Source organism: Rhineura floridana, chromosome 6 (assembly GCF_030035675.1).
Source record: "Rhineura floridana isolate rRhiFlo1 chromosome 6, rRhiFlo1.hap2, whole genome shotgun sequence".
Lineage (NCBI taxonomy): Eukaryota > Metazoa > Chordata > Lepidosauria > Squamata > Rhineuridae > Rhineura > Rhineura floridana.
In genome coordinates this window covers 35,760,245-35,787,343 of record NC_084485.1, presented here as the reverse complement: position 1 = coordinate 35,787,343, position 27,099 = coordinate 35,760,245, and the positions used below count along the sequence as shown (strand labels likewise).

The 27,099-nt window shown below is 41.9% G+C and overlaps 1 protein-coding gene across 1 annotated transcript; it reads left to right on the top strand.

Moving 5' to 3' along the window:
* Positions 1–27,099, top strand: SDC4 (syndecan 4). Its single transcript, XM_061631452.1, has 5 exons — positions 1–174; positions 19,758–19,899; positions 20,898–20,947; positions 21,560–21,746; positions 23,855–27,099. Exons 1-5 carry the CDS (start codon positions 97–99, stop codon positions 24,007–24,009), a joined length of 612 nt encoding a protein of 203 aa, XP_061487436.1. The 5' UTR covers positions 1–96; the 3' UTR covers positions 24,010–27,099.

Here is a 27,099-nt window from a genome sequence, read left to right as displayed (position 1 = left end):
GTCTATAAGAAAGCTGAGCGCCGGCAGGGGGGCACTTAGTTACCCCGTGGCTGAATCAATCCGTTCCCTTGCGCCCTTCGCGGATCTTAGAACGCCATGCAGCCCCGCCAGCCCGCCGGCCTGTGCGCCGCCGCGCTGTTTTTGCTGCTCTTGCCTGCCGTAGTCACCGAGTCGGTGAGTGGTTCGAGGCGTCCTCGGGGCTGGGTTGGTAGTGATTTGGCGGGATGGCTGTTTGGGGAGCGGGCGGGAGAGAAGAGGACGCGGTTGCGAGGGAGCAGTCTGTCGGATTTTGTTCTTCCTCGTCCCTTTTTAGAAGAGGGAAAAAAGGGGTTTGATAATCTGAGAAGGCACTTCTCTCCCTACCCACCTTCTTAGAGTGAGGGGTGAAGAAGGAGACTCTAGCTCCCCGCTCCCTAATTGCTTTTGGGAACGGGACTTTGGAAGGAGGGCTTGGCTCTCCTTAACCTTTCATGGCATTGAGTGAGGGTGAGGTAAGGGGGAGAGAGGGAGGGGTGAGGTAAGGGGGAGAGAGGGAGGGGTGAGCTCGCCTCTCCCCCCCTCATGTAACGTGGGGGGAAAGTTTTGTTGCCTCGTTTAGGAACATGGGGTGGGGCTGAGTTCACCTCTTTGCCTTTCCACGTACGCGCCCCTCTCCAAATTCTTGGGAGTGTGCAGTGCTTCACTGGAGAGGAGAGGGACCGGGGGCTCCCTGCATGGACATTAGAAATAGGCACATTACTTCACTTCCCCCCCCGTCTGTCTAATTCCTTATTAAGCTAATTTGTTGCTTTCCTCTCCTCTCTTCCACCCCACCCCCCCCAGGTATAGTTCAGCCTCACTTGACCCCACGCTAGTTAACGCTGGGGAATGTTTTTCGTCAAACCCTGCCGGCTGTTTAGCACTTCTTTTTCTTACACATTGAAATGAGGCTAATGTTTGGGGTGCAGGTTTCAGGCCGCCCACCCCAAGAATTCCTTCTATGGGCTCCCTTCCTGTATGGCAGCGGGGTGACTTTCGTCATCTCCTTGACTGTCTTGTGGCTTTCTTGCCCCCCTCCCTGCTTTTTTCCTGCTGTCTCTTCCCAAACCTCCAAATACCAGCACATTTTGGCAAATAACGTGCTGTGCTGCCTTATTTAGCATTTCCTCCAGCTCATAGCTGTGGAATGAGTAACCGCTGACCCAAAGCCTGGCTCTGTTGCAATTCCCTAACGTCATACAGAACCCATTAAGTGTAATCCCCAGGGCTCTGGCATGTTACAAATCTGGGGTTTTCCTGTAAATCTGGATTTGATTGCTAATGTTCTGCTACAAGAGGAATCCTTGGAAATCTTTTTCTCCTCCTTCTCTCCCCCCCTTCCAGCCATACACCTTTAGCTGTTTGAACAGGTAGTTTTTTCTCTGGTAAACATCCTTGCCTCTCAACCTTTGACCATGCCAAATACCCTTTCGCTATGTGTATTGTTAATCCAGAAGATGTTTGCTAAGGCTGTGTAAAGCCAGAGGGGTTGGTGAGCCTTGTTTCAATTAACTTCATAATATGCTGGCAGCAGAAATTTGGCATCTAAGGTGGGAGAAGATCAGTGGAATAGAGGAATAATTCAGGCTGAATTATCACTCCCAGCGTCTGCATCGAGGAAAGATGTGCCATTATTTCAGCAGCTTGCATAACACCACTCTGCCTCTTTTTGGGGAGAGTGGTGGTGTTTACAAAATAGGGCTTGACTTCTTTAGTGCCTCCCTCTTTGGCTTATTTAGGACCTACCTGTACTCCCTCCTCTTGCCAGTTCAAACCTCTGTATTTCTTAGACCAAAAGCACAGTTTTTGTGGAATTCCCTCCCCATAGAGGTGCATCTGTCACCTTCATTATATATTTTGTGTGTGCTAAAGATGCATCCTTTGAAACTCGAGATATATATTTTAGGACGCACCCTGTTATCTTGACTGCCATTTTTAAACTAATTTTAATAACTGAATTTCAAATTTGTTTGAAACCTGGCCTTGTGGTGAAGGCTGGGTAAGAAATTAATAAATAGTAACTAAAGTGATTATCATATAAACCTTTTTCTGCAAATGGCATGGGTGTTCTGTGACCATCTCATTGACCAGGTGAAGCATAGATCATTTTGCTGCACTTGGGCATAGGTGGTAGTAATGTATAAAGATAAGAAGCCTGGAATTACTATGACACGTGTTTGCTGATTGCCTTTAATGTGCTGCATTTAGTATGTGCAAAACATAACTTCATAAATTGATGATGTGTTGGGATAAACTCATTTTGTTACTGTGATGTAGTAACTCTTCCTCATTTTTTTTTCATTTGTTGTGGAGTCTCCTTAATTAATGAGTACAAAAACTCTTGTGGAAGACATGAGTTCCAGGGTCTTGGTTTGTTGATTTTTCTTGAGTACGTCTGAGAGAATCTCAAGATATCAGAGCATTGATGAAACTAGGTTCTAATCTAGGATCTATCAGCAGCTTTTGTTTTGAGGTTTGCCACTATCCTTAAATTTGTTTGCAGTTATGTTATCAGTCAAAGATGCTATTGACATGCTGCTTGAGTGTTACCAAAATATCTGGCCATTAGCTCTTTAGTGACAGTCCTGGCCTGAATTAGATGGACTGCCAAAATGCAGAGGAATGTACTCCCCCCCCCCCCATTTTTGCCGTGGCCTCATTCAGGGACAGGGTGATTATTTGGAGTAGTAGTGGACTAATCCATGTAAGCTGTATTTATCTGTGGCACTTTATCTTTGTTTTTAATGCTATATTTTACTAATTTATAAAGCTTTAAAAAGTTTCACAATAATTTCATACACTTTGAGTATTGCAATAAAAAGGAAAGATGTAAATTTAAACAAATATTTCCTAATGTTGTTGCTGTTCTGCATGCATGAAGCCTTGTCATGGAGAATTCAATAGGTCTCCTATGTTACCAGAGTAAAGGAGCCAGAGTGAAATATGCCAGTTTGGCTTCCCTCTGCAGTGATAAAACAGTAGTAGAATTTCCGAAAATAATAAGTATTTGATTGGCTGAGCTTCATGTTTTGAAAAATAGTGCAGCACTATTAATGAACAAACTGGTTTGTCCCGTCCTGCTGTCATCTATCCCTCAGGCTTGTTCTTTCTATTCCTGCCCAGTTTTTTCTTCTGTCTCTCCCAATCAAATCTGCATTGTTAACCTGAATATGTAATTTTCTTTTTTGTTTGATTTGGATAGGCTCAGACAGAGCTCAGGTGTGCCCTCATATGGCTGATGTGATATAACTACTGGTTCTGCAAAGACAAAGTAGAAATTGGCTTTGACAGCTATTCCGAATGTTTTTCCTGCTTTAAGAAGTCAAACTAGACCCTAATACTGCATTTTGCCCAAGTGCCTAGAACGAACATAGGCAGTATATGGCCAGGGGGTATGTGTAGTTCCGATGTGCCCAATGGGAACTAGTTAGAATTTGGATAATTCCAACTCTTCACTTCTTGGAGTTTCTAGTCCTCGTGGTTGTAGTGTGGTCAGATGCTGAAGAACTAGAAACATGGTAGCAAGTGCAGTTCAGATGTCTGTTTAATTCATAAGTCCATCTACCACTATTAGGACTGTCTTCAACATTTGATGGGAACAAATCCTGAATAAGAACACTGTAAATCAATATAACCATGAAAAATTGACATCTGGTAAGTTTGTCCAGATGGAGTGCAGTTCACCCCGGTCACAAGCTATTAAAAGTGTAAATTAACTGTAGCTCTAGAACGCATCTGACACATCCAGTATAACAACGTTGACAAAGTTACCTGAGCATGTTTTGGAGCAGGGGTGGGAATGTTGTTGGACTCCAAACTGCCAAAATCGCTGATCATTGGGGATGCCAGCTGAAGCAGATGGGAGTTGGAGTCCAGCAACGTGTTGAAGGATTGCATGTTCCCCATACCTGTTCTAGAGGGATAATCCACACTACTTGAAGTTTCTCCCCTTGCCTCCTTAGCAAGTCATGTTGCAGTTACATATGGGTATATGAGAGGAAACAAGGGATCCACAAGACTATGTGATTGGCAAAGCATGACCCTATTACTATGTAGAAAAAAGAGAGGCTTGTTGACCAATATGTGTGGGAGCTGCAGCTACAGTGCCATGAAAACGTATTTTCCCCCTGTCTGATTTTCTGCATTGTTGCATATTTTTGGCACTGAATGTTGTCAGATCTTGAACCAAAACTTAACATTAGAGAAAAGGGAAGTGGAGTGAACAAACACAAAATTTTAATACTTATTTTATTTATTTGTTAAAGAAAATTAAGCAACACCCAATGCCCCCATGTGAAAAAGTAATTGCCCCCTTGGACTCAAAACTTGGTTACGCCACCTTTAGCAGCAATGACTGCAACCGAACGCTACCTGTGGTTCCTGATCAGTCTCTCACAGCACTATGATAGACTTTTGGCCCACTCCTCCATGCAGAACTGCTTTAACTCAAGTGACATTTGTGGGTTTTCGAGCATGACCTGCTCCTTTCAGGTCCTGCCACAACATCTCAATAAGGTTTATTGTACTTTCACTCGGCAATTCCAAAACTTTAAATTTCTTGTTCCTCAATCATTCTGATGTAGACTTGCTTGTGTGTTTCGGATCATTGTCTTGCTGCATGACCTAGTTGTGCTTCAGCTGATGGACAGATGCCTTGACATTCTCCTCTAGAATTCTTTGAGACAAAGCAGAATTCATGGTTCCTTCAATGATGACGTCGTTCAGGTCCTGATGTAGCTAAGCATCCCCAAACCATGACTCTGCCACCACCATGCTTGACTGTTGGTATGAGGTACTTCATGAGGAATGCAGTGTTTGGTTTTTGGCAGACATAATGGGACCCATGTTGCCCAAAAAGTTCCATCATCTGTTCCAGAACTCTTGAGGATCATCTAGGTGCTTTTTGACAAACTCTAGACAAGCATTCATGTTCTTCTTAGTGAGCAGTGGTTTTCCCCTTGCTACTCTGCCATGAATCCCATGTTTGCACAGTGTCTTTCTGATGGTGGATTCATGAACACTGACCTTGGCTGAGCCGAAAGAGGCCTGCAAATCCCTGAGTGGTGTTCTGGGGTCCTTCGTGACTTCCTGGATGATTTTATGCCTTGCTGTTGGAGGGATTTTGGCAGGAAAGCCACTCCTGGGAAAATTCACTACTGTCCCAAACCTTCTCTATTTGGTCAATATGGCTCTGACCACAGTCAGTTCGGTGGAGCCCCAGAGCCATAGAAATGGCTTTGTAACCCTTTTCAGACTGATATGCATCAACAACTGTTTCCTGGAGGTGTTCAGGAATTTCTTTTGATCATGGCATGATGTGGCTTTGGAACCTGTGTGCTGGCAACTTCATTGTGATGGCAAGGGCCAACGTTAGTCAGATTTATATTGGGCAGGGCTAGCCCAAAGCAGGCCTGATTGTTTACCAAGATGTTAAAACTTCTGGCCCTAATCCTTTTCATTGGGTTGAGTTAATAGGGGGGCAATTATTTTTTCACACAGGGGCATTGGGTGTTGCCTAACTTTCTTTAATAAATAAATGAAATAAGTATCAAAATTTTGTGTTTGTTCACTTAGCTTCCCTTTTCTCTAATATTAAGTTTTGGTTCAAGATCTGACAACGTTCAGTGCCAAAAACAATGCAGAAAATCAGACAGGGCAAATACTTTTTCACGACACTGTATAGGTGTTAAACTTACTACTTTTACTGCAAGATTTCCCATAACACTGTGTTGACTTACTGTTATGGCCGGAGGAGGGGACCCCATCAGACCCCCCCTCCTAGGCCTCTTTCTACCACCCCACCATGTGTGGGGCTGGGTGGGATGTGCAGTTGTGACAAACATTACAGAGGTCTGGAGACATAACTGCATGAATTGGTACCAGCTAGTACTTTGTTTCAATTTCTTAGGCTGCTTGGTTAAACCATCCACCTTTCCTAGTTAGCAGCATAACGTTTGTAGCCTGCTGATTTCTTGTATTGCTCTTATAACCTTCAAGCTTAGGTTTGTGTTATGTGAAAGAGTTCAGAGTCATGGCCATGATAATCTGTTCAATATGCTAATTGAAACATAGTGTTCAATATGTTACTCTGTTCTGGCTCAGTGTTACATTTCATTGTTGTCTCCCCCTGCTTAAAAAGGCTGAGTTGGGGAAACTAGTATTTTATTCTAACCTAACAGTTAGGACACAGAGCTAGGTGGTTGCATTGTCCGTGCCAAGAGGTCCCTCGGCATATGCTTAATTTATCAAATTTTGGTACCCCAAAATAACTCTTGCTCTCCAGCTGTCTGCTGCCATCCCTTAACTGTGTTGCCATGCCATTTGTCAAATACTCACTGGTTTTTCAAACAAAATGTTTGTAGGGCTTGAGTGAGATCTGTGGTTCTTTAAATCTTAATAGTGACTGGAATGGCTTCATAGATTGTAAGCAGTGGTGACTGATGACTGGTTAGGAAAACTCCTTTTCAGCTGAAGATGCCTGGCTGTCTCTGCCCAGTATGTCAAACTTGGACGGGAACATGTGGAAAGTGTATGACACACAATTGTAGTTTATTCTGCTTTTGGCAAGTTGCTGCATGAGACTGAAGATGAGTTAGTGGAAACTTACTCCTGGGGGTGGAGACTACCTCCAAGCATTGTGCTCATGCTGCTTCGGAATGGGGGAAGGAGAGTGGAAGGGGACAAGATAGCATTACAACATGATTAGGAATGGGCTTTGGCGAATAATAGGTACTGTGTTTATATCTGACCTCCCATCTCTGTGATGCAGAAGACAAAGAGAGCTAGTCTGCTGAGGCAATGCTTGTTGAATGAGGTGAGAGAGCCTTGTGGGTGACTGGCTAAAGAGTCTAAGGCTGAACGAACATCATATATTTAAAGCATCCAAAACCACCAAAGAATCTGGGAACTGTAGTTTACCCTCACAGAGCTACAGTTCACAGCACCCTTAACAAACTAAAGTTCCCAGAATCGTTTTTTGTGTGGGGGTGTGCTTTAAATGTATGGTGTGCATGCAGCTGAAATGCATGTCAGAAGTTTATAAAGTATCCTGAAAATGCAGCACCTCCTCTTGTATCTACACCTGACCTTCTGGCAGTTGCTTTTGAAGACATTTTGGCCTTGGGCTTGAAGTAATGCCAGCCCTCGGGAAAGAAGCCTGAAAAGATTTGCATTAAAATGGGGCTGCTGCAACAAGGCTAATGTGCTCATCTCCTCAGAACGTATCAGGGACAGATAGCCTGCAAAATATTTTCCCACAGAAGAAATAGTTACTGTGATTTTTAAGGTGTGACTTAAAAACATCAAATACACAGCAGATAACTTAATTCTAGGGCCTTTAGTGATGTTGAAATAACACCTCAATGTTGTAAGTCCTTTAAATGTCATTTTACCAAACATAAATAAGTTAAGCGAAAGCTGAGATAGGTTTATGTAGCCAGTTCAAGAGTAGGGTCTACTCTTCTGCTCCCAAGATATCTCTGACTACCTAAGAAAAAATAGCTGTTTACAGTGTAGGAAACAGACAAAGACAACTACATTTTATTTTCCTGTTTTTCTTCCCCATCCAAGTTGACAACTGATAGTTAAGGATGGGGAGGAACAGAATAACTGGAAGGGATTAAGTTTATTATGGCAAATGTAAACACTTTTTTGAAATAAGTTAAACAAAAATTGCATGATTACTTGCATTTTGGTAATGAAAAAATTAGAGATTTGCAATTAAGACCAAGTTCCATTAAACTTAATGGGATTTATTTCTGTAAACATGCAAGGAATTGCAGCACAATTCCTTGCATGTTTACAGAAATAAATCCCATTGAGTTTAATGGAACTTGCTGTTAAGAATATAAGAAGAACCTGCTGGATCAGGCCAGTGGCCCATCTAGTCCAGCATCCTGTTCTCACAGTGGCCAACCAGATGCCCATGGAAAGTCCACAAGCTAAATGGGTGTAGGAGTACAGGCTTTGGTGTACAAAGTAATTAGTATGAACTATACTTGGCAGAATCTAGGTAGAAGCTCTTGCAAGTTCCCATCTACAGTGAACAGGTCTAGTATAGGACTAGACACTTGGCATGTGTTTCTGTGCAGTGAAGGACAGAATATGTGGATATGCTGAATCCAGCAGAAGAAATTGCAAGAGAGGTATGTGCATTTGGCCTTACCCATGGAAAGATCTGTGAACAAAAAATTACACATGTGTAAGTGTGCATTTCATGGATTGTCTTAGAGAAACTGTGAATTGCTATTGTGAATTGTCAGCAATCCTCCCTTTTTGGAATCATTAGTAATAAGTAGCAGGTCTTGTGCTTGACTTAGATTTCTGAGAATTGTACATTCTTTGGAAAGCTCCCTGATTCAGTAGCTACACTAAGCATGTGAATGAGTATTCTTTTCATATACAAGTGACACTGATTCAGCCTTCGTTGGTATTGTAATTCTAGCATGTGATCACAGAATATGACTATGTAAAAGAGGAAAATGGCAAAGAACAGAACTCTCTAGTCCAAAAATCCCAAGCTGAGGTAGACACTTGCTTCTCCTTAATCAGCATTTTGCAACTGGCAAGATTATATTATGAATGCCTCTAATTTTGACTCATCAGGGTTGACTGCTGATGCTCTGTTATGAACATAAGAGCCCTGCTGGATTGAGCCAAAAGCTTAGCTAGTCTAGCATCCTATTTCCCACAGTGGTCAATAGATGCCTCTGGGAAGGCCACAAGCAAGGCAAGAGCTCAGTAGCACACTCCTGCTTATATTTACCAGCTACTGGTATTAAGAGACATCCTGTCTCTGATATGGAGGTGATATACAGGTAATAGGTTTAGCAGGCAGTGATGTATCTTAACAAACATAGGGAAGAATGAAATGTGTAACATGATTGGTAATGTCTTGAGTCCTTGTTGAGAATCTTTGCTTCCATCTAACCCTGCAACATTATGTGGTGGAGTTGAGAAGTTTTCAAGATTCCCTTTCTGAACGCTAACAACACAGGTGTTGTATTCAGTGCAGTGCTATGCAGGTCATTCCATCAGAGCAAGGATTTCTCCTTGCACAATGGAACGATCTCTGCCCATGTGCCCCCCTAAATCTGATCTGGGGTTTGCCTCCAACCCTCCAGAGCAGATTCAGGGGTAGTGTGGGAGGAGGAGAGTGGTTGAAATCTTGTTGCTGTAGCATGTGAACTAGTGCAACTTTTTAGTTGAATACTGCCCAGAAATTTTATGGAAGATGTTTTCAAGGTTTTACCTATTGATCAGTTACAGGACTTTCCATGTGCTTGGGATAGATTTTAGCTAAATAAACAAAAGGCCAGCAGCCAACAAAACAGTAGTATGAGTGAAAATGCTGCAAAAATGGAATCATAATTGGAGCTAGGCAAAGGACTTTGTTTTGTAAAAAAGCAAAAAAAACCCACCCCAAACTCATATGCTGTCAAGAATATCAAAATTATTTGGATAAGATAAAAGTGTGATTGGCTATTTTTGTGGCCATCTTGACTTCTTAAAAAACTTATTGGCAAGAGAGAATAAGAAAGTAAAGCAAATATTATTGTCTTTATTATCCTCAGTGTGGCCTCTTCTTTCTGTTGCTCTGATGTGCTTTTCAGAGGTACACTCCCCTGTTATATGAGGATAAGGTGGATAGCAACTGGGGAAAGCTATCTTAATTGTGGCATCCTGGTAGGACACTGTTTCCCCAGGAAGAATTACATGGTTCCTAGACTAATATCCTTTAGGTGTTAGGTGAAGACTTTTTATTTTCCCCAACTTTTTAACATCTGACAAAATTAAGTTCTGCTGGGTTTGTTTTTAGCACAATATTATTATATTGAATTTATATCCCACCCGTCCTCCCAGATTAGCCTAGGGTAGCATTCTGTTTTATTGGTTATTGCTTTGTGGTTTTGTGTGTTTGAGAGATGTTGTAAACTGACTTGGAAATCTGTACTGAAGGGCTTGGGCTCCTTCTGGGGGGAAGAGCAGGATATAAATCAAATAATAAATAAATAAATGTAGACATTTCTTAAATGTATATATGTAACATCTGTTAAACTCCTTTTTGCAAATCAGTACTTCAGAAAAGTCTTTGGACCACTCTGTCCCCCTGTTCTGCACTGCCCACTTCTGGTTAACCCTGCCTTAAAACTATTTGCTGTTGCACAAACTTGGTGGGGATTCCTGTACATGAGCTTCATTTAATTGTAATAGCTCCCTAGTTCAGCTGACTCCTATCTTTGTGTGGTCCATGTTACTTCCGCTATAAGACTGCAAAGGTTGGTTCAGTGCAGTACTTACTATAGCAGTGGAAAGTACTTGATGTATTGGTCTTCAAACCTTATATATTTCCTATATCATTCTTGAACTGTGGTTTTGTAAAACAGCATTGCCTATAATAGTCAAGTCTTAATCAGGTCTAGATGAGGAAGGCTGTGCTAATCTCTAGGCCTCCTGATTAGATTAAATTATGTAGAATAGACACTTCTGCAAGGTATAGAATAGGAATTCAGCTGTACAAACAAACTTAGATTGCCTGCAGATTTGCTAGAAAGGTAAAGTATTGCTGTGTGAAAAATCTTTCCTGATCCCTTGCTTATCAAACTTAAATGGGGGGTGGGACAGATGCAGGAACAACTAAACCGAGCAACCTCTCAGTTGAGGGTGGTAGTCAAAACTGTAGACTAAACATGGAAATAGAAACCATATTTGTGTTGGAGAAACCTCAAAGGTGTCATGATGGCAATATGTCACCTCTAGGATTGGAGGCAACATGCCTCTGGAAACCAGTTGTTGCAGAACAACAGTAGGAGAGTTCTTTTCTCTTATGTCCTGTTCGTGGGCACCTCATAGGCCTCTGGTTGGCAACTGTAGGAAACAATGTTAGACTAGACCGTCCTGTGGTCTTATCCAGCTGGGCTCTCGTTTTCTTAAACTTCTGTAATTTGAATGTGGTTTTTCCACACATTGGCAAGCAATCATGCCCAGATCACCTAACAAATATCTTGGATGCACTCCTGGCTGGTTAAAGTGGACTTGCTGTTTTTTACTAAGAAAAGTGTAACGTTTTGAACTCCCTTCCTGTGCTGTTTTGCTTGGCATCTCTGAAGTTTGCAGATGGTCACAGGAATACTACAAAGTGTGTTTTCTTAGACAGTTGCATTTGTATAAGCTGGATACATGGGGAAAATACTTACTTTGCTCTTTTGGTTGCTCCTAATATGGTGCTTGAAACATGGCAGACAAGTGCAGAGCAAGTCCAGGTGTGCAAACCTAAAAGCTGGCCTCTTTGGCTCACACAGCATGGGCTCAATTCATAAAGGCCACGGTCTCAAAACATAACTGTAGCATTTTGCTCTTAGTAATTTTTGGGACTTTTTGCACAGTAAGACCTAGTTTTGATATGCAAGACAGTTGAAATAGTGCATGACTGTAATTTCACCAGAGTGTCTGCTGACAGGAGGAATCCCTAACTTCCTTGGAACTGACAAGTCACAAGATTGAACCAAGTAATACTTCTGCTTTCCTGCATAGCTGCTCTTGTAAGACATGACATCTTAACATTCCACCCTTCACCTTAGCCCTTAGCAAAGGCTTTTTGAAGGAAGTCCGGTGAGTCAGAACAGACTTGCTGAGTATAAATTTCCAAAACATTTTGAAAGTTGCAAGCAGCCCTTTTCTAAGCATGGGCTTGATAATCCAATAACCTGAGAAGCACAAGGTTTACCTTGGCTGAGGCACTGTTGGGACCATATGGGCTGCGAAGCTGTTATGTGACACTGTGTGTGTGTGTGTGTGAGGGGGAGGAGAGATGTAGGGGGAGTGCCAGCTTCGACTTGTAAGGGTTGCCTTTACCGCTGTTGTCAATAGTGTCCTGTCTAAACATATTCTGTTTACTTAAGTCACGTTAGGTAAATCTAGTGAGCTTAGTGCAATTGTAAAGCTGAACTAAAGCTTATTAATGTGGGTTAATATAGTTTTGAAGCCCTGTAGGGCTAGAGAATGCTGCTGGCTAAAGCTTGCACATAGCCGGTTTGGAGATCTTTGCTTATGACGAAAGACAGGAGAAATTGGCCCAAAGGGGTGAACTGAAATGGCTGCAACATCCCTTCTAAATCTGTATAACTTTAATTATGAAAGTAGCACTCCTTTAAACATAGAATTGAAGTCCACACAAACTCTTTAGTTTTCTGCTGTTGCTGAGACACCGAGTTAGTTTAGTATTGTATGAACAAGTTGGGTTCCCTTGCTCCTCCTCTCTTCCTCATGTGTGCTTTGCTTCAATTAGTTCCTGGTTTACTCAAACCATACCTGTTCATCTAAATAAAGTGTCAACTATTGGGGGAGAGGTATATGTATGATCAGATCAAAGTCTTAAAAAGAATACCCTTGATTAAGGCTACGGCAAAGGGGAAGGAATAATGGCCGGGGGGGGGGGAATTGGGAAATGCGTGTCAACCATTAATTGTGGGTAAAATAAATACCTATCTTGTGACCTGCTAGTGTCAACACTACTGTCATTCTACCCACTTTCCACCCCAGGAAACTGAACAAATTAGGTCCAGACAGTGCAAGCTATTTACTAATACAGCTCATGCAAAGAACATACATATAAGCAAACATGAAGGCATACTGTGAAAGGAAGGTACACATGTCTGACAGTGTCTGGGAGGGGACAGGGGTGTTGTCTTGGATCCAAAAGGTGCCACTCCTATCTGACTCAGAAAGAAGTCAAGAATAAGCATGCTTTAAAAGCAAGACTGGCAAGAGTCATAGAGCCACTACAATCAGTGTTTTACAGTCTTTGGAATAGCCTTTTAAGCCCATCTGTCCACATGTGTGCAGCCATCACTTGTGTATATGTCTTCCACACCCAGTGACATTTTTTACATCTTCAGTTGACTACCGTTAGGCAGCCGTAGATGAACAGTGCCCTAGACACAACTTGATTGATAATTCTTCTGCCGTTCCTTTTCCACACTTTGCAAAAATTAGCATTCTTAATGTGTTTCCTTGAAGCTGGACATAAGAAGGATGTATAAATTCAGCATGCATATTTGCCATGTGTTTGGGGTTGCTTCTGAGAAGACTAAATACCAGGAATTTACAGCCTACGAACACAATTTTCTCTCTTGAGGAACACATTGGAAAAGAGATCTTACCCATCTGAAAATGGTTAATAGGTAACGGCCACCTCATTCATCAAGGTTGTTGGTCCAGATCCTTGTTCCCGGTGATACCAATTTGATAGGTCTGGCTGTTTACTCCCCTTGCATATGTACACATAGCTGGAAAATACAAGTTAAGACAATCTGTGGAAGTGTGCCCCATTAGATATAGTGCATGGCAGTGTTCAGTCTCTGATAGCAGTTGGATTCTACTGGCTTTCAGAGGAGCCTTGAGGAAATCTAGATTCTGGGGCTTGGATCTATAGAAGTGAGTATTTCTGAAGGTTGCTAGCATTGCAATCAGGATCCCCTTAATAAGACAGCTAACTGTCTCTGGTGTGCTGGACAGATCAATTTTGCACTAGTAGCAGTGTTGAGTATCTGAGTCTGAAAAGAAACAAGTGGCAGTAGTCAAGCTGAAACAGTTAATAGCGGGACTAAAATATACTCTGGCTGTGACAAAGGAACCAGTTAGTTCTGCTGGCCTTTCTAGGAGCCATACGCATTACATACAGCATTTACTTATGATCCCTTCGCTAACAATCATCCTTAAGAATATCTGGGTATATCTTAGTGCAGTTAATTGCTATGGTACTTAAAACATTTGATAGTCTTGCTGCAATAGCACTTGCGGGTAGCCGAATCAAGGTGTGCGTGTGTACCTGCGCACAGTCTGTGGTTGGCAGCTGAGAAGTAAATCTTTCAGCAATTTGTAGGCTAGAAAAGCTGCTTCTCCACCCCTCTGCTCCTCCCAGCAGTGTTTGTTAATCTCGCTTGGCACTAGATATGGGTAAAAGCTACTTAATGCTCAGAAGATATGGTGCAACTGGATTAAATGTAGAAGTGACAGGCTTCTGTAGTTAAAGGATTTGGCTAGAAAGCATAATTAATAGCAAGGTTTGTGTATGCTGCCAGTGCTTTATGGAGCTACATAGCCCCTCTAGTTAAAGATAAAAATAAAAACCTGTCCATCAAATCAGTCCCGGTGCAGCTACTATGTTGAAAAAGTAGGAGAAGAAATAATGGAGAAACATCAAAATCAGCATCCACACACTGTTCGCTTTCATTCTCTAAAAGCAAGCAGGGCTTTAAGGACAGGGTAGAGGCTGGCAAGCAAGCTCTGTGGTTCAGCCCCCCCCCTTCATATGCTCCAGATCTGTATGAGTTGGAATGTATTAGATCTCAGCTCTCTAAGAGAATCTGGAATATAAGATAGACAGGAGCAGTAAGCTCCCTAGGTCTTTGGAATGAGAAAATAAACCAGATTCTCTTTGTTACATTTGGAAGAAATGTAGCTGTAAAGTCCCAATTTCTAAAACTAATACCTGAAACAGTGGGAGTCTAAAGGATCTCCAGATAGAGTTGGCATTTAATTTTGCCAAAAGCAAAATTGCAGTCCCCTGTGCAGACAAAACATCTCTAGAGACTTTGGGGTCTCAAAAAATAGCACTGTCTCGTGAGCGTGTGTTGCATTTGAGGTCATTTCGTGTGCAAATGTAGATGGGACTGCATGAAGGCAGAGTGACATGTGGATCATTCAGGGTGCAGCTTTCTGTTGTGGGAATGACAGCAAGGGCCAAGCAAGACCAAACAGTGCACCTTGGCAGAGTTATGCTTTGATTTGGATTCCTGCATTGAGCAGGGGGTTGGACTAGGTGGCCTTATAGGCCCCTTTCAACTCTATTATTCTTTGATTCTATATGCTTCTGCCAAAATTGAAATATAGTCTGCCTTCCAGATGTAAGTTCTGCCAGAGCACAGAAATGGCTTGTTACAACCCTCTTTTAAAGAGTCTGTTTAGTGATAGGGACTTCCTCACATGAAGTAAACTATCCAATGTCTCATGCCCACTCTCCATGTGGTGTAATGGGTAGAGTGTTGGCTTAGGGCCTGGGAGACTGGGATTCAAATCCCCACTCAGCCATGAAACTCGCTGGCCGACTTTGGGGTAGTCACTGTCTGTCTAACATACCTCACAGAGCCGTTGTGAAGATTAAATGGGAAGGAAGAGAACCATGTACATTACGTTGAGTTCTCTAGAGAGAAGGCAGAATATATATGTAATAAATAAACTCCCTATGGTTCTAAATGAGCCAGATCCCCTACTGCATTGAAGTAATTTAGTGTAAACCTAAGCAGAATAATTAAACGGGGTATACAGGTAACATTTTCAAGAGGCTAACCTGAAGTAAAGAGCAGGCTGTGCTTCAAGCAAACAAAGGAAGTAGACTGCTCTTCAAGGTTAGACTTGTAGCTCCCTTAGGGCATGGTAAGAGCTTTCTCTCCTTGGAAGTGGTGGCTGTGAGTCCCCAGCTGGGGAAGAGATTGAAAATGGTGGATGGAGCAATTCTCAAGTCCTTCCAAAAGTGCTGTGTCTTCCGGTTGTCTGTACTGTGCAGATACAGACTCTACTGATAAAGGACGTTCCCTTTCAACACCATGTGGGCCCCTCTTAAAGTTTTTTAACTTTCATAATTCTACATATTAAATATTATGCATGTAAAGAAGTTTTGTTCTTGGATTAGTCTACCAGTGCTGAGTGACGTTCATGGGACAGCTGGACCTTGGGTCTAAGACAGCCTTTCCCAATCTGGTGCCTTTGTGGCTTTTTGGACTATGACTTCCCTTTTGGGGGCAGGGTTACCAGACTGGGAAAGGCTGATACAGGAGAATGAGGTTTCACTACATTGCACTGTAACAACTTAAGTTTTATTAACCTCATTTGGGTCAAGCCTTTGTTGATATAAAATGTCCTGTTTGGTCACTTTCTTGCAAATGAGCTTCTGTAATAGCTTTATCAAAGCACTCAAATGACTGTACATGTCTGACTCTAGCCTTGCTCATCCTCTGATTTGATAATATACACACCGCCCATTCCTTTCAGCCATTTTTCTAATCTGGCCTGCTTGGTCTTTCAAGCCTCTTGTTAGCAGCAGATGGGCACAGAGGAAAGTTATATCTGTGATTCATCACAATGAATATAGTCTGAGTTGGCATATAGGTGTGCCCCATCAGTCAACACCTGCTTGCTTCTGTCTACCTTAAAAAGAGGACAAAAGCTGGTCACAGCACAGGGAAGGTCTCTCTCTATGTTCAACAGTGAAAAAAGCAGATAAGAGAAAAATCAACTCATTCAAAATGTGGTGTTGGAAGAGAGTTTTGCAGATACCGTGGAGCACGGAAAAGACAAATAATTGGATGTTATAACAAATTAAACCAGAACTATCACGAGGGCTGTGGAGTCGGAGTCAGGAGCAATTTTGGGTGGAGTCGGAGTCGGTAGAAATGTACCGACTCTGACTCCGACTCCTTCATAAATGGCAAATGTATATTAACTAGTAATAACAAATTTACTGTAGTAAAATGGTAGCACAAGGCATTTCATCACCACCACGTGAATCCAGAGCTTGGAAAAGTTACTTTTTTGAACTACAACTCCCATCAGCCCCAGGGATTGGGCTCGTGGGAGTTGTAGTTCAAAAAAGTAACTTTTCCAAGCTCTGGATTCACGTGGTGGTGATGAAATGCCTTGTGCTACCATTTTACTACAGTAAATTTCTTATTACCAATTAATATACATTTGCCATTTATGAAGGAGTTGGAGTCGGACAGCAGAAAAATAGAGGAGTCGGAGTCGAAGGTCTGGCGTACTGACTCCACAGCCCTGACTATCACTAGAAGCTAAAATGGTGAAACTGAGGTTATCATACTTTGGACACATCATGATAAGACATGATTCACTAGAAAAGATAATAATGCTGGGAAAAACAGAAGGAAGTAGAAAAAGAGGGACCAAACAAGAGGTGGATTGATTCCATAAAGAAAGCCACAGACCTGAACTTACAAGATCTGAACAGGGTGGTTTATAACATGCTATTGGAGGGTGCTGGTTCATAGGGTCACCATAAGTTGAAATTGACTTGAAGGCACATAACAAAACTTGCAGAGTTCAGTTTTTCATATAAGTGCTATGCAAAGTCTCTAGAGCAGCCTTTCCCAACCAGTGTGCCTCCAGATGTTGTTGGACCACAACTCCCATCAGCCTCAGCCAGCATTGCCAATGGTCAGGAAGATGGGAGTTGTGGTCCAACAACATCTGGAGGCACACTGGTTGGGGAAGGCTGCCTAGATACTGCAGCATGGCATAGTTGACAGATCTGGAATCTCCTGGCAGGTATTGACCCTGCTTGGAGGCAACCACAGTCCACTGCCATGCCTGATTGGTTTGGAATTTCTGTAGCCATTGACTGGTTCTGTAACTGGTGCTGAGCTTGCATCAGGCTAGAGCTAACAAAGATTGTACTTTGAGACAAAAGGATTTGCAGAAGGGCTTTCTGACCCCTTGTCCTCAATATGTTTACATCATTATTAGTGCCCCTGATTGATCCAATCAGTGCTGCAGCCTGTTTGGTTGCATGAGTCCCCTTCTTCTCCTGCATGAAGCTGGCCTGTGTAGCTTTTCTCCTTGATCATGGTAGGTTAATAATCTATTGCAACTCAGTAAGTGAACTGAGATACCTTGCAATAGGGGAAACCCTACCTCCTCTATCAAAGCAGATGGAAGTTTGTGTTCCAGATGGAAAAAGTGAAACCCCCAAACTAGCAAATGGCCTGTTGATTCTGGAAATGAAAGTACCCAAGTGAACTGAACTGCAAAGAAAGCTGTCTTAGAGCAGAGCTTGGAAAAGTTACTTTTTTGAACTACAACTCCCATCAGCCCCAGCCAGCGTGCTGATGGGAGTTGTAGTTCAAAAAAGTAACTTTTCCAAGCTCTGTCTTAGAGCAGTACTGCAGGCTGCCTTTGGGGAAGGGCAATAGTGTGAAGGTAGAGCATCTGCCTTGCATGCAGAAGTTCCCAGGTTCAATCCCTGGCATCTCCGGGCAGGGCTTGGAGAGACCCCTGTCTGAAAGCCTGGAGAGCTGCTGCCAGTCACCATAGACAGTGCTGAGCTTGATGAACCAGTGGGTCTGATTTGGTATAAGGAAGATTCCTATATTATTTGAGGGTTGGAAACTAAATGGCCTCTGATGGAATTATTTAGCTTGACATTTGAACCTTGGCAAAGTCACTTTGACTTTTATGTACCGTACAGCAGCTTATCTATTGCTGCTATTGCTGTGCTAATTCCATATCTGTGGCTGTTATTAGGCCCCAGCATTGAGGTCTTTTTTGCCTTTCAAAGGGCAGCTGCTGAGTTTGCTTTTTAAATTGTACGTTCTTAATGGAGCACCTAATACAAGTGAGTTGGTATTTATTACAAAAAAAAAACCCTTTGATCCTCCGTCAGTAGAATTTTCAGAGGGGGAAGCAAATAAATCTATCACTTCTAACCTTTGAATAATGTTAATTGAATTTGGAGGCCTTAGTGAAGCAAACATGCCATTTAATATATTGCTGGCTTGAGGCCCCAGTACTGTGGGGAAAGACAGGCCAGAAGTTGACTCTGCCCACTAACAGTGTAGACGTATTTGGAAAATGGCTGCAAGAACTTAAAATAGGGTTTCTACTGCCAGTTTCTTGTATGGTGTTTGTGTCTTTAAAAGCTGATGGTAGGAGAAGTTGTAGTCCCTCTTCACCTTTGCCTGGTGTAGCAAGCAGAGATTTTACTTTGCCCCGTAGGAGGTGTCAGAAGAGGGTGAGTGAAGGTCCACAGGTAGAAGAGCAGGGCAGCTAATGAAATGGGCTGCATCTTCCCCTGCGGTTTCTAAACTTTTAAAGAGTCAGGCACTAGTTCTAGGTAACGATGTGGCAACCTTCTTAAACTTAATTATCAAAGTGCTTGTATGCAACCATTATAGCATAATAATGAGCTGCCAATTATGTGATGTACTGTTAGGTAAATTTTACCAACGGTAAATTTTACAGCTTGATGCAGAAATGCATCTATTCCATAGGAGTCACCTGTGCAACCAATAAAGAAACAAACACCAGTGGCATTTGATCATCTTCTTCTAAGCTGATCAGGCTACAAAGACTGCCATCTTTGAATTCTGCCAATCTCTGGAACAACAAGTCTGGCCTCTGGTCCCTCAAGACCGTTCCTTTAAATAATATATAAATGCACACACAAAAGAGCAAAAATACAATTCTACAGTTTCATCCCATATCTACTTACAAACACAATTGTTGTTGTTGTGTGCCTTCAAGTCAATTACAACTTATGGCGACCCTATGAATCAGCGACCTCCAATAGCATCTGTTATAAACCACCCTGTTCAGATCTTGTAAGTTCAGATCTGTGGCTTCCACAAAAACAGTACCATGTCTTAAATATATTAGTTATCTCTAAGTCCTACTAATGCTCAATAAACCTCAATTCTTTCCTAATACTTTATTAAGTTATGCTAGTTCATCTAAAATAGAAGTCTTACTATATCTAAAAGAAATCTTGGAATAATCCATTTTAACCCCTTTTCTTCCTCTTTCTCTGTTTTTCATCCAGTAGAATAATTTAGCAGATTTAATTACATTCCTGCATTTAATGACCCAATCTATTACCTTCAGTACTTCTACTTTTTTCCAGTGCTGGAAATATTAAACAGTTCCTTTTTATTCATGTTTTTCTTTTTTAGGTGAGAGAAACTGAGACTATGGGGCCACAGCTGTATGTTGAGGAATTTCCCTCTGGAGCTTTGCCAGACGATGAGGACTCAAGGCCTGAGTTGGTAATTGATGAAGATGATTACGAGTTCTCAGGTTCAGGAGATGAAGAAGGTATATTTCGCTCATCATTGCCTCTAGGTCAAAGTCAAACAGCCTTTTGCATGTGTAAATCTGTGGTCTTCTTGCCTGGGCTTGTAACAAGCCATAGCTGATAAACTTGAGATGAACACATGTTGTTTGCATTGCATTGCATTGTTTCCTATTTACATTGCCAAATATCATCTGGCTAACATGGGGTGAAAGTATCAAACTCTGATTTGAGGCCTTTGTGTATGCAAACCACCCTTAGCCAGGTGTGCGAGGATGGGAGTTGTTGCTCAACTAGCTCCACCACCTCTTGCAACTTAAATGCTTTTTCAGACCTTCTAGATTACATGCCTGACTTGGAAGTAAAACAAATTCTCTTTCACACAACTGCAGTCCCAACAGTGGGGATGCATCATGTGTGTGTTTGAAACAACTAGTCTTGGAAATGTGTATCTTAACTGATCTGCAGAAACTGGTCACTCGGCAGGGAAGCTCACCACCTTGTTGTGGTTATGTTGGATGTCCCCATTAAGGTTATATTTTGGGGAAAGGCCTTCCTCTTACATTCCACCCCTGAAATTACTTTTCTTTCTTTCCGCACCCCAACTTCTGTGTTTGACTGTAGAATAGTCTCGCATCCTGTGCTCTCTGCACTTTCCAGACTCCCAGCACAACCTTGCTCCAACAACTTGGTTGCCCTATTAAACATTATGTTCTCAAGACAGAGGAAAAACAAGCTCCGAAACTAGCACACAACAAGTTGAGGCAGATCTGGTGTTTTACATGAGCCAGTTATCCTCAAGGAATGGGTGTTTGAAAAAAAAGGGCAGTGCCTCTTAAAAACAAGTCAAACTACACACACTGTGAATTTGCAATGAAAGTCCGTGTAACTGGTTGCTGGAAGCAAAATCCACTAGGTCAGAGAAGTAGGGGATAGGTGACACATAAATCAAGCTGATGACAGTATAAATTGTGGTTCCTTCATTTTGGTGAGAATTAATAGTTTTTTCTTCATTATTTAGGCTATTCAGACATTGAGGATGCCTTGATTCCAGCCACTGACAGTCCAATGGTACGTATTTACAGAAATTTTCCTGAGGAAGCTTATATTTTGGCAAAAAAGCCATTCTGTTGGTGACGTGCCATCAAAAACCTATTGTCTGCATTCATGCTTTTAGATCAAATGTGGTACTAAACCTCTGTAGTAACTTTGAAAAATGGAAATGAGAAGTGACAATATATTTATGTAACGTGTACATCTGCATAGCTTTGGCATAGACAAATGGTGCATGGTAAAGACTGGATAACTTTTAAAAGATGTGCTTCACAAGATAAATGGTGAGCAGAAATGACATGTACTGACTGACAGCAAAACAACACAGTGTAGTAACACTTGACAGCACTGTCCATTGTCAGAATGCCATGGGTGCCCCTGCTGTAGAAACCTCTAATGCTGCCTGCAAAACATAGAGCTGTTCTTTAGCAGCATCTTCTGCTGTTGGCCAGTCTTGCCACCTATTGTCTCCAGATGTGCTGACCCTTAGAAATGATCTTTCTCTTGGAACAAGAAGCAGAGACACTGGCTCCCAAATAGGCTCAGCAGTTCTCCTTTCTTTCTTTTGTGTACAGTATTTCTCTCAGCTGTGTAATAAAAAGGTAAGACTCATCGTTTCACTTTATTCAGGTCTACTTGGACAACTCTATCCCTGATTCCAAAAAAGAGACAAAGGATAGTGAGCCAGCTGTGATAGAAAATGAGATTATCGTTCCCAAAAAAGCTGCATCCCCTGAACAAGATGATCTGTCCAACAAGATCTCAATGGCCAGCACAGCCAATGGCAGCATCTTCGAGAGGACAGAAGTTCTTGCAGGTAACCACCTTTTTGACAGAAGGATAAATGTGCTGTTGGAAATGGGGCAAGAGCAACTCCTGTTTTGTTCTTTTGTTTATGTTCCAGAAAGGAGATAGAGTTAGGGTCCTCCAGATGGATAGGCTTAATTACCTTACCTGTGATGCTCTGACTGACTGACTTCCGTCGTTAGACTGATACGTCTTGGGGAAGCTTATCTGCCCCTCCTCCTTCCACCCTTTCCTCTCTTCTCTTGTTCTACTGTCCGAGGGAGAGGAGACACCTTTTCTCTGCTCTCTCTCTCCTGAGCCACGAGGGCAACTCCCAAGCCTGGGCGTTGCACCTCCAACTTGGTTAGTTAGTAAGAACTAGGAATGCCTTTCTATCTACTATATATTTCTATAAATAAAGTAGCTTTTCTTATTTTACTAAGTCTTAAGTCTCAGTGATTTCAATGCAGGGTAAAAGCCTGCTTTCTTAGGTAAACGCACACACTGACACACGCGCATTTCAGACCGCTGTCGTTCTCTGCTAACAAATACAAATTTACACAACATTTGCCACTCCCTAAAATGGGAAGAAATCACATTTTCTGAAGAGAATTTTTTTTCAGGAATACAAAGAACTTAGCAATAGTATTGCTATTGTAACAATAGTAACAGATGAGAATTGCACAAATGAGGGGGAAACAAAAGATGCTGGAGTGGTGTGGAGATAATATTTTTAACTACTTAATTGTTAAAACATCCTGTTTAAACAGCATGGCTAAACCTCTAAACATGTAAGGACATAGATATGGGCAGCTGCAGTTCCAAGATACTCAGTGTTGTATACTTGGATTGCTGCCTAAAATAAGGAATATATTTTATTTAAATTTAACCTAAACTAAAGTCTCTTGATCAAGCTTCTCTTTACATTACTGCTCTCTCTCCAATTTCATATGTGTGAGTGCAAGAAGCTGTGTTTAGGGAAGGGAGCCCTGTGCAACAATTTTAGCAATAATGAGAGAATCCACACAAAGATGGAGATTGTACCAGCAGGCCATTCCCCTTCCATGCATCCAGCTTCCATTCATTGGTTGGAATATCTGCATAGTGGCCTGCGTACATAGGTTCTGAATGCATGGTCTGTACTATGGATTTTAGTAGGAGAATGATCATGCATACTGAGCCTCTCAGCTTGGGGCGCCATGAAGACATTCTGACCAGTCTATGGAGCTCAAATATGCAAGAGTCATGGTTCCAGTAGGTGTGATCAGTCTCTTCCTCTCTCTTCCCCCCCCCCACTCTTCCCCTCTAGCTCAGTGGTAGAGCATCTTGTTAGCATGCAGAAGGTCCCAGGTTCAATCCCCAGGTAGGACTAGGAAAGATTCCTTGCTTGAAATCCTAGAGAGCTGCTGCCAGTCAGTGTAGACGGTACCTATGTTCTGACTTGGTATAAGGCATGTTCCTGGCATGCTGGAATGACTCCTGACCCTGATAACACGACAGTGTCATAGGATTGTTGTGAGGAAATGGGAAGGGGGAGAATTTGAACTACTTGGAGGAACAGAGGAACAATGAGACATAAATGTAATAACAAAACAATACAGAGTATAAATTGCAACTAAAGTTGGATAGAAAATTGCTTCCAGCTCTATTTGCCATGTGAACAGCAGAAGCTTGAGACAGAAGTTGCTGGCATGAGATGGGTTGGAAGCAGGCACAAAACTCTTCAGTTTCCACAGTATTTACTATTATTACCATCGAGAAGCTCGGTGGTGACTAGAACTACGGCCTTTTCAGTGGTGGCCCCCGAACTGTGGAACAGTCTCTCTGATGAGGTGCGCCTGGCGCTGACGCTACTATCTTTTCGGCGCCAGGTGAAAACCTTTTTATACTCCCAGGCATTTTAAAGTGTATTTTAACAGTATTTCACTATTATCTTGTATTTTGGACGTTGTTTGGTTCTTTTATTGTTTGTTTGTTTTTGGTTCTTGATTTATTGTATTTATTGTACTTATACACTGTGCTTGTTTTATCTTTTATGTACACCGCCCAGAGAGCCTTCGGGCTTAGGGCGGTATATAAATAAAATAAATAAATAAATAAATAAAAATATATGTTACTATTCCCCCCTCCCTTTTCCAGCTCTTATTGCAGGTGGTGCAGTCGGGTTGCTGTTGTTCGCTGTCTTCCCAATCCTTCTCCTGATCTATCGCATGAAGAAAAAGGATGAGGGTAGTTATGACCTTGGCAAGAAGCCAATCTACAAGAAAGCCCCTACAAACGAATTCTACGCCTAAGGCTTGCCAATGCCACAAACCCACTTGAGAGTCAGAAATGGACTTTGTAAAAAGCATTTGGACCGCGGACAAAAAGCTCTGAAAGAAATGCAGTCTTGGATCTAATGTCAAAGTGATTTTTTTTTAAAAAAAATATTTTTATGACCCTTCTCATCCCACTAGCAAATGAGGTTGCAAAGTAAAAAGGCAGAGTCCTGGGGGGGGACCCTTGTGGGATGTGGAAGTGTGTATGTGTTCTAAAACACAAAAGCAAATTTGCCAAATAACATATTTGATTTAGTGAAGGGGTTTGTATGTGAAAGTGTTTGCATCTGGTTACAGTGCTCCAACTTGCCTTGTCTGTAAAAGGTATAAGTTCATTGTGCCTCTAAGAAGATTGTCCTGTAGCAGGCCAGCTATGCATGACATTTTGTAAAGAACATATTTATGAAATCTCCTACACTAGAGTGTAACTTAATGGTGGTAGGGAGCAAATTGCTCTCTTCAGAGCTGAGCATCTCTATACTACTTGGGTCTAATTGTGAGGAATGGCTATGTGAAGAAGTGATTCCTTCTTAGGCCGGGGGGGGGGGGCTGAGTAGCCTATGAGTAAAACTGTGTGTGTGCGGCAGGGGAATTTGTCCCACTTTTTAATGGAGCTGAGTTGAAGAAATACCTTTTTTAATTTTAGGAGGTTTCATTTTTTAAAAAGTTAAGAAAAATACCTTGCCTATATATGTTTTTAGAAAATATTCCTAAATTTAAAAAGTACATTTTGTAATTCTCATGACTTTTTTTTACCCCTTATTTCCTCTTGCTGGACATATCTCTAGATGAATGACATTTTATTTCATTCATTGCCAGAACTGAAGCAGCAGCTACAGTATGTTAAAGCTTTCTACGTTCATATCATAGGTTCTTCTAGGAAACTGAGAAGAGAATATTTATATTTTTTTTTCTGGAATAAAAGCAAAGATGTTTCTGGGTTTTGTTTTTTATATAGAGCTATTTATCGTTTCTAAGATGGCTGCTCTGTTTTTGGTAACTCTTCTTTTTATATGTAAAACACTAATATAATGAAACTCCTAATGATTGTGAAAACTATTTAAGCTTTATTCTGTGTATTACACCCTGAAGGCAATAACTTCTGCTAGAATTAATGTTTATATGCAAAAATCAGATTTCTTTGAACATGACTAAAATATAATTGGGTGTGTGTGTGTTTTAGCCTTGTAATATATTATCAATGCTATAGAGCTATATTTTTTCAGTAAAATGCACATTTTTTAAATAAAAGAATACCAGAATAGGTGTTGTGCAGCCTTCCTGCAGGGGTGATGGGTTGCTCTCTTCCTTGTAGAGTTTCTCTAAATATCTACCTGTTCTAGATGGAGTCATTACTTCACAGATGTTGTTGCTAATTAATGGCAGCTGAACAATTCAACTGAGCTGAAGTCTTGCCTCTGCACTTGGCTTCACTTCATAGACAGCATGAATCCCACTGCTGGGAACTTGGGTACGTTTTGGCCATACGCTGCTATTTGCTTCTCACCTATTAATGTGTCTTGGCCAGCTCAAGGGATGACAGAAAATGCACTTGGGAAGCACCTGGTACGAAGAGTAACACCCCTGTGCAAGTTGCCATTCCCTCTTTAGGCAAGTGCCAAGAAACTCCCAACGCAGTAGCACATGCTTGTTCTACCTTTAGACTCTTAACTGAGGCTATTGGTTTCTAGAACGCTGAATGGCACACTGCTCTTCCCCTTCTAGAGAAGAGGGTCTTCAGGGACAAGCCTTTTTCTAGCTGCTAGTTCTACTTGATATCACGGCTGTAGTGCTGGTACATGTTGGGAAGAATCTTGATCCGTCTGCGGCTATGCCAGAATGGTACAGGAGTTCTTGAATGGCATGCCTGTGCTGTGAAAGAGCAGGGATAAGGAGCTTTTTAAAAATAAATTGGACCAAGGGTCTCATTCCCATCTGGGCAACCTTCCAAGGCCATATGCTAGTAATGGGCAGGACCAGAGGCAAAAGTGGGTAGAGCAATGAATGCAAATTTTGCCTTTGTACAGTAGGCTAGTTTCTATACACGCTTACATACCCCTCATACATAGCCTGTATCCAGGCAACTGAGAGGCATTATCAGTTCAAGGATGCATTCCAGCTAGCCAAAACACTCGAGGGTATGAGGGGTGTGGCCTCGGGAGAGGGGGATGTTGCTGAGGAGGGAGTGTGGGCTGGAGAGAATCCTGAAGGTCATATCAGGCCACCAGGCCTGAGGGAAGTGTGAAAATGCTGCACCAGAGCTGGGATTAGATCCTAGTTTGTGGGGTGGGGTGTGTAGAGTGGTATCATTAGGATCTTTATGATGCATCATGTGAGCTGCTGCCTCTGTGCAGTGACTTATAGTAAGGCTGTGTATTTTGTGTGATTTGGGTTACCTAGGAAAAACTAGATCACTTCAAAAGTTCCTTTTGGGAGCTCCACTTGATTTTGATCCGATTGCATCAGCATAGTCTCATCTTCTCTGACGTTAAAGGGAAATTTCAATGCAGTATGGGTGTGTGTTTTTGTGTAAGTTGCAGGAGATCAGGCATTGCACTGCACAAGGTCATCTCTACCCACATAGATCCTGACATAATCTTGAACTTCTCTCTGTTTGCATCCTTTGAGCTGTAACTTTTTAAAAGGTGACATAGCCTTGTGCCTAACTTGATGGCCTTTGTTAACAAAAGGGGCTTATGCAAGGTTCTCTACTAGTACATTACCAGAACTATGTAAGGATTGCTCTTCCCTTGTTTTTTTTAACTTTTGGCAGTGAATTCACGCTATGATTTTTATGTTCTTGTTAGACTGCTAAGATGGATGTATGGGTAAAGTTTGAAGTCTGTGTGATGGATTTTGTGGCAGCATAAGCACAAGTCTTTTCAAACTTGACTTCTGGAACTATTTAGTTTGGGGTTGGGTGGGGAGGATTATATACTTAACACATTTCTATAACCTTGGCTTGGAAAGCATGTCAACCTCTTGATTGCTCAGATGAGATTTCTTGTATATTTGCTTTTGTTTTCACTGTCACTGATTTGATAAAATAAACTGGTACTTTCTAAA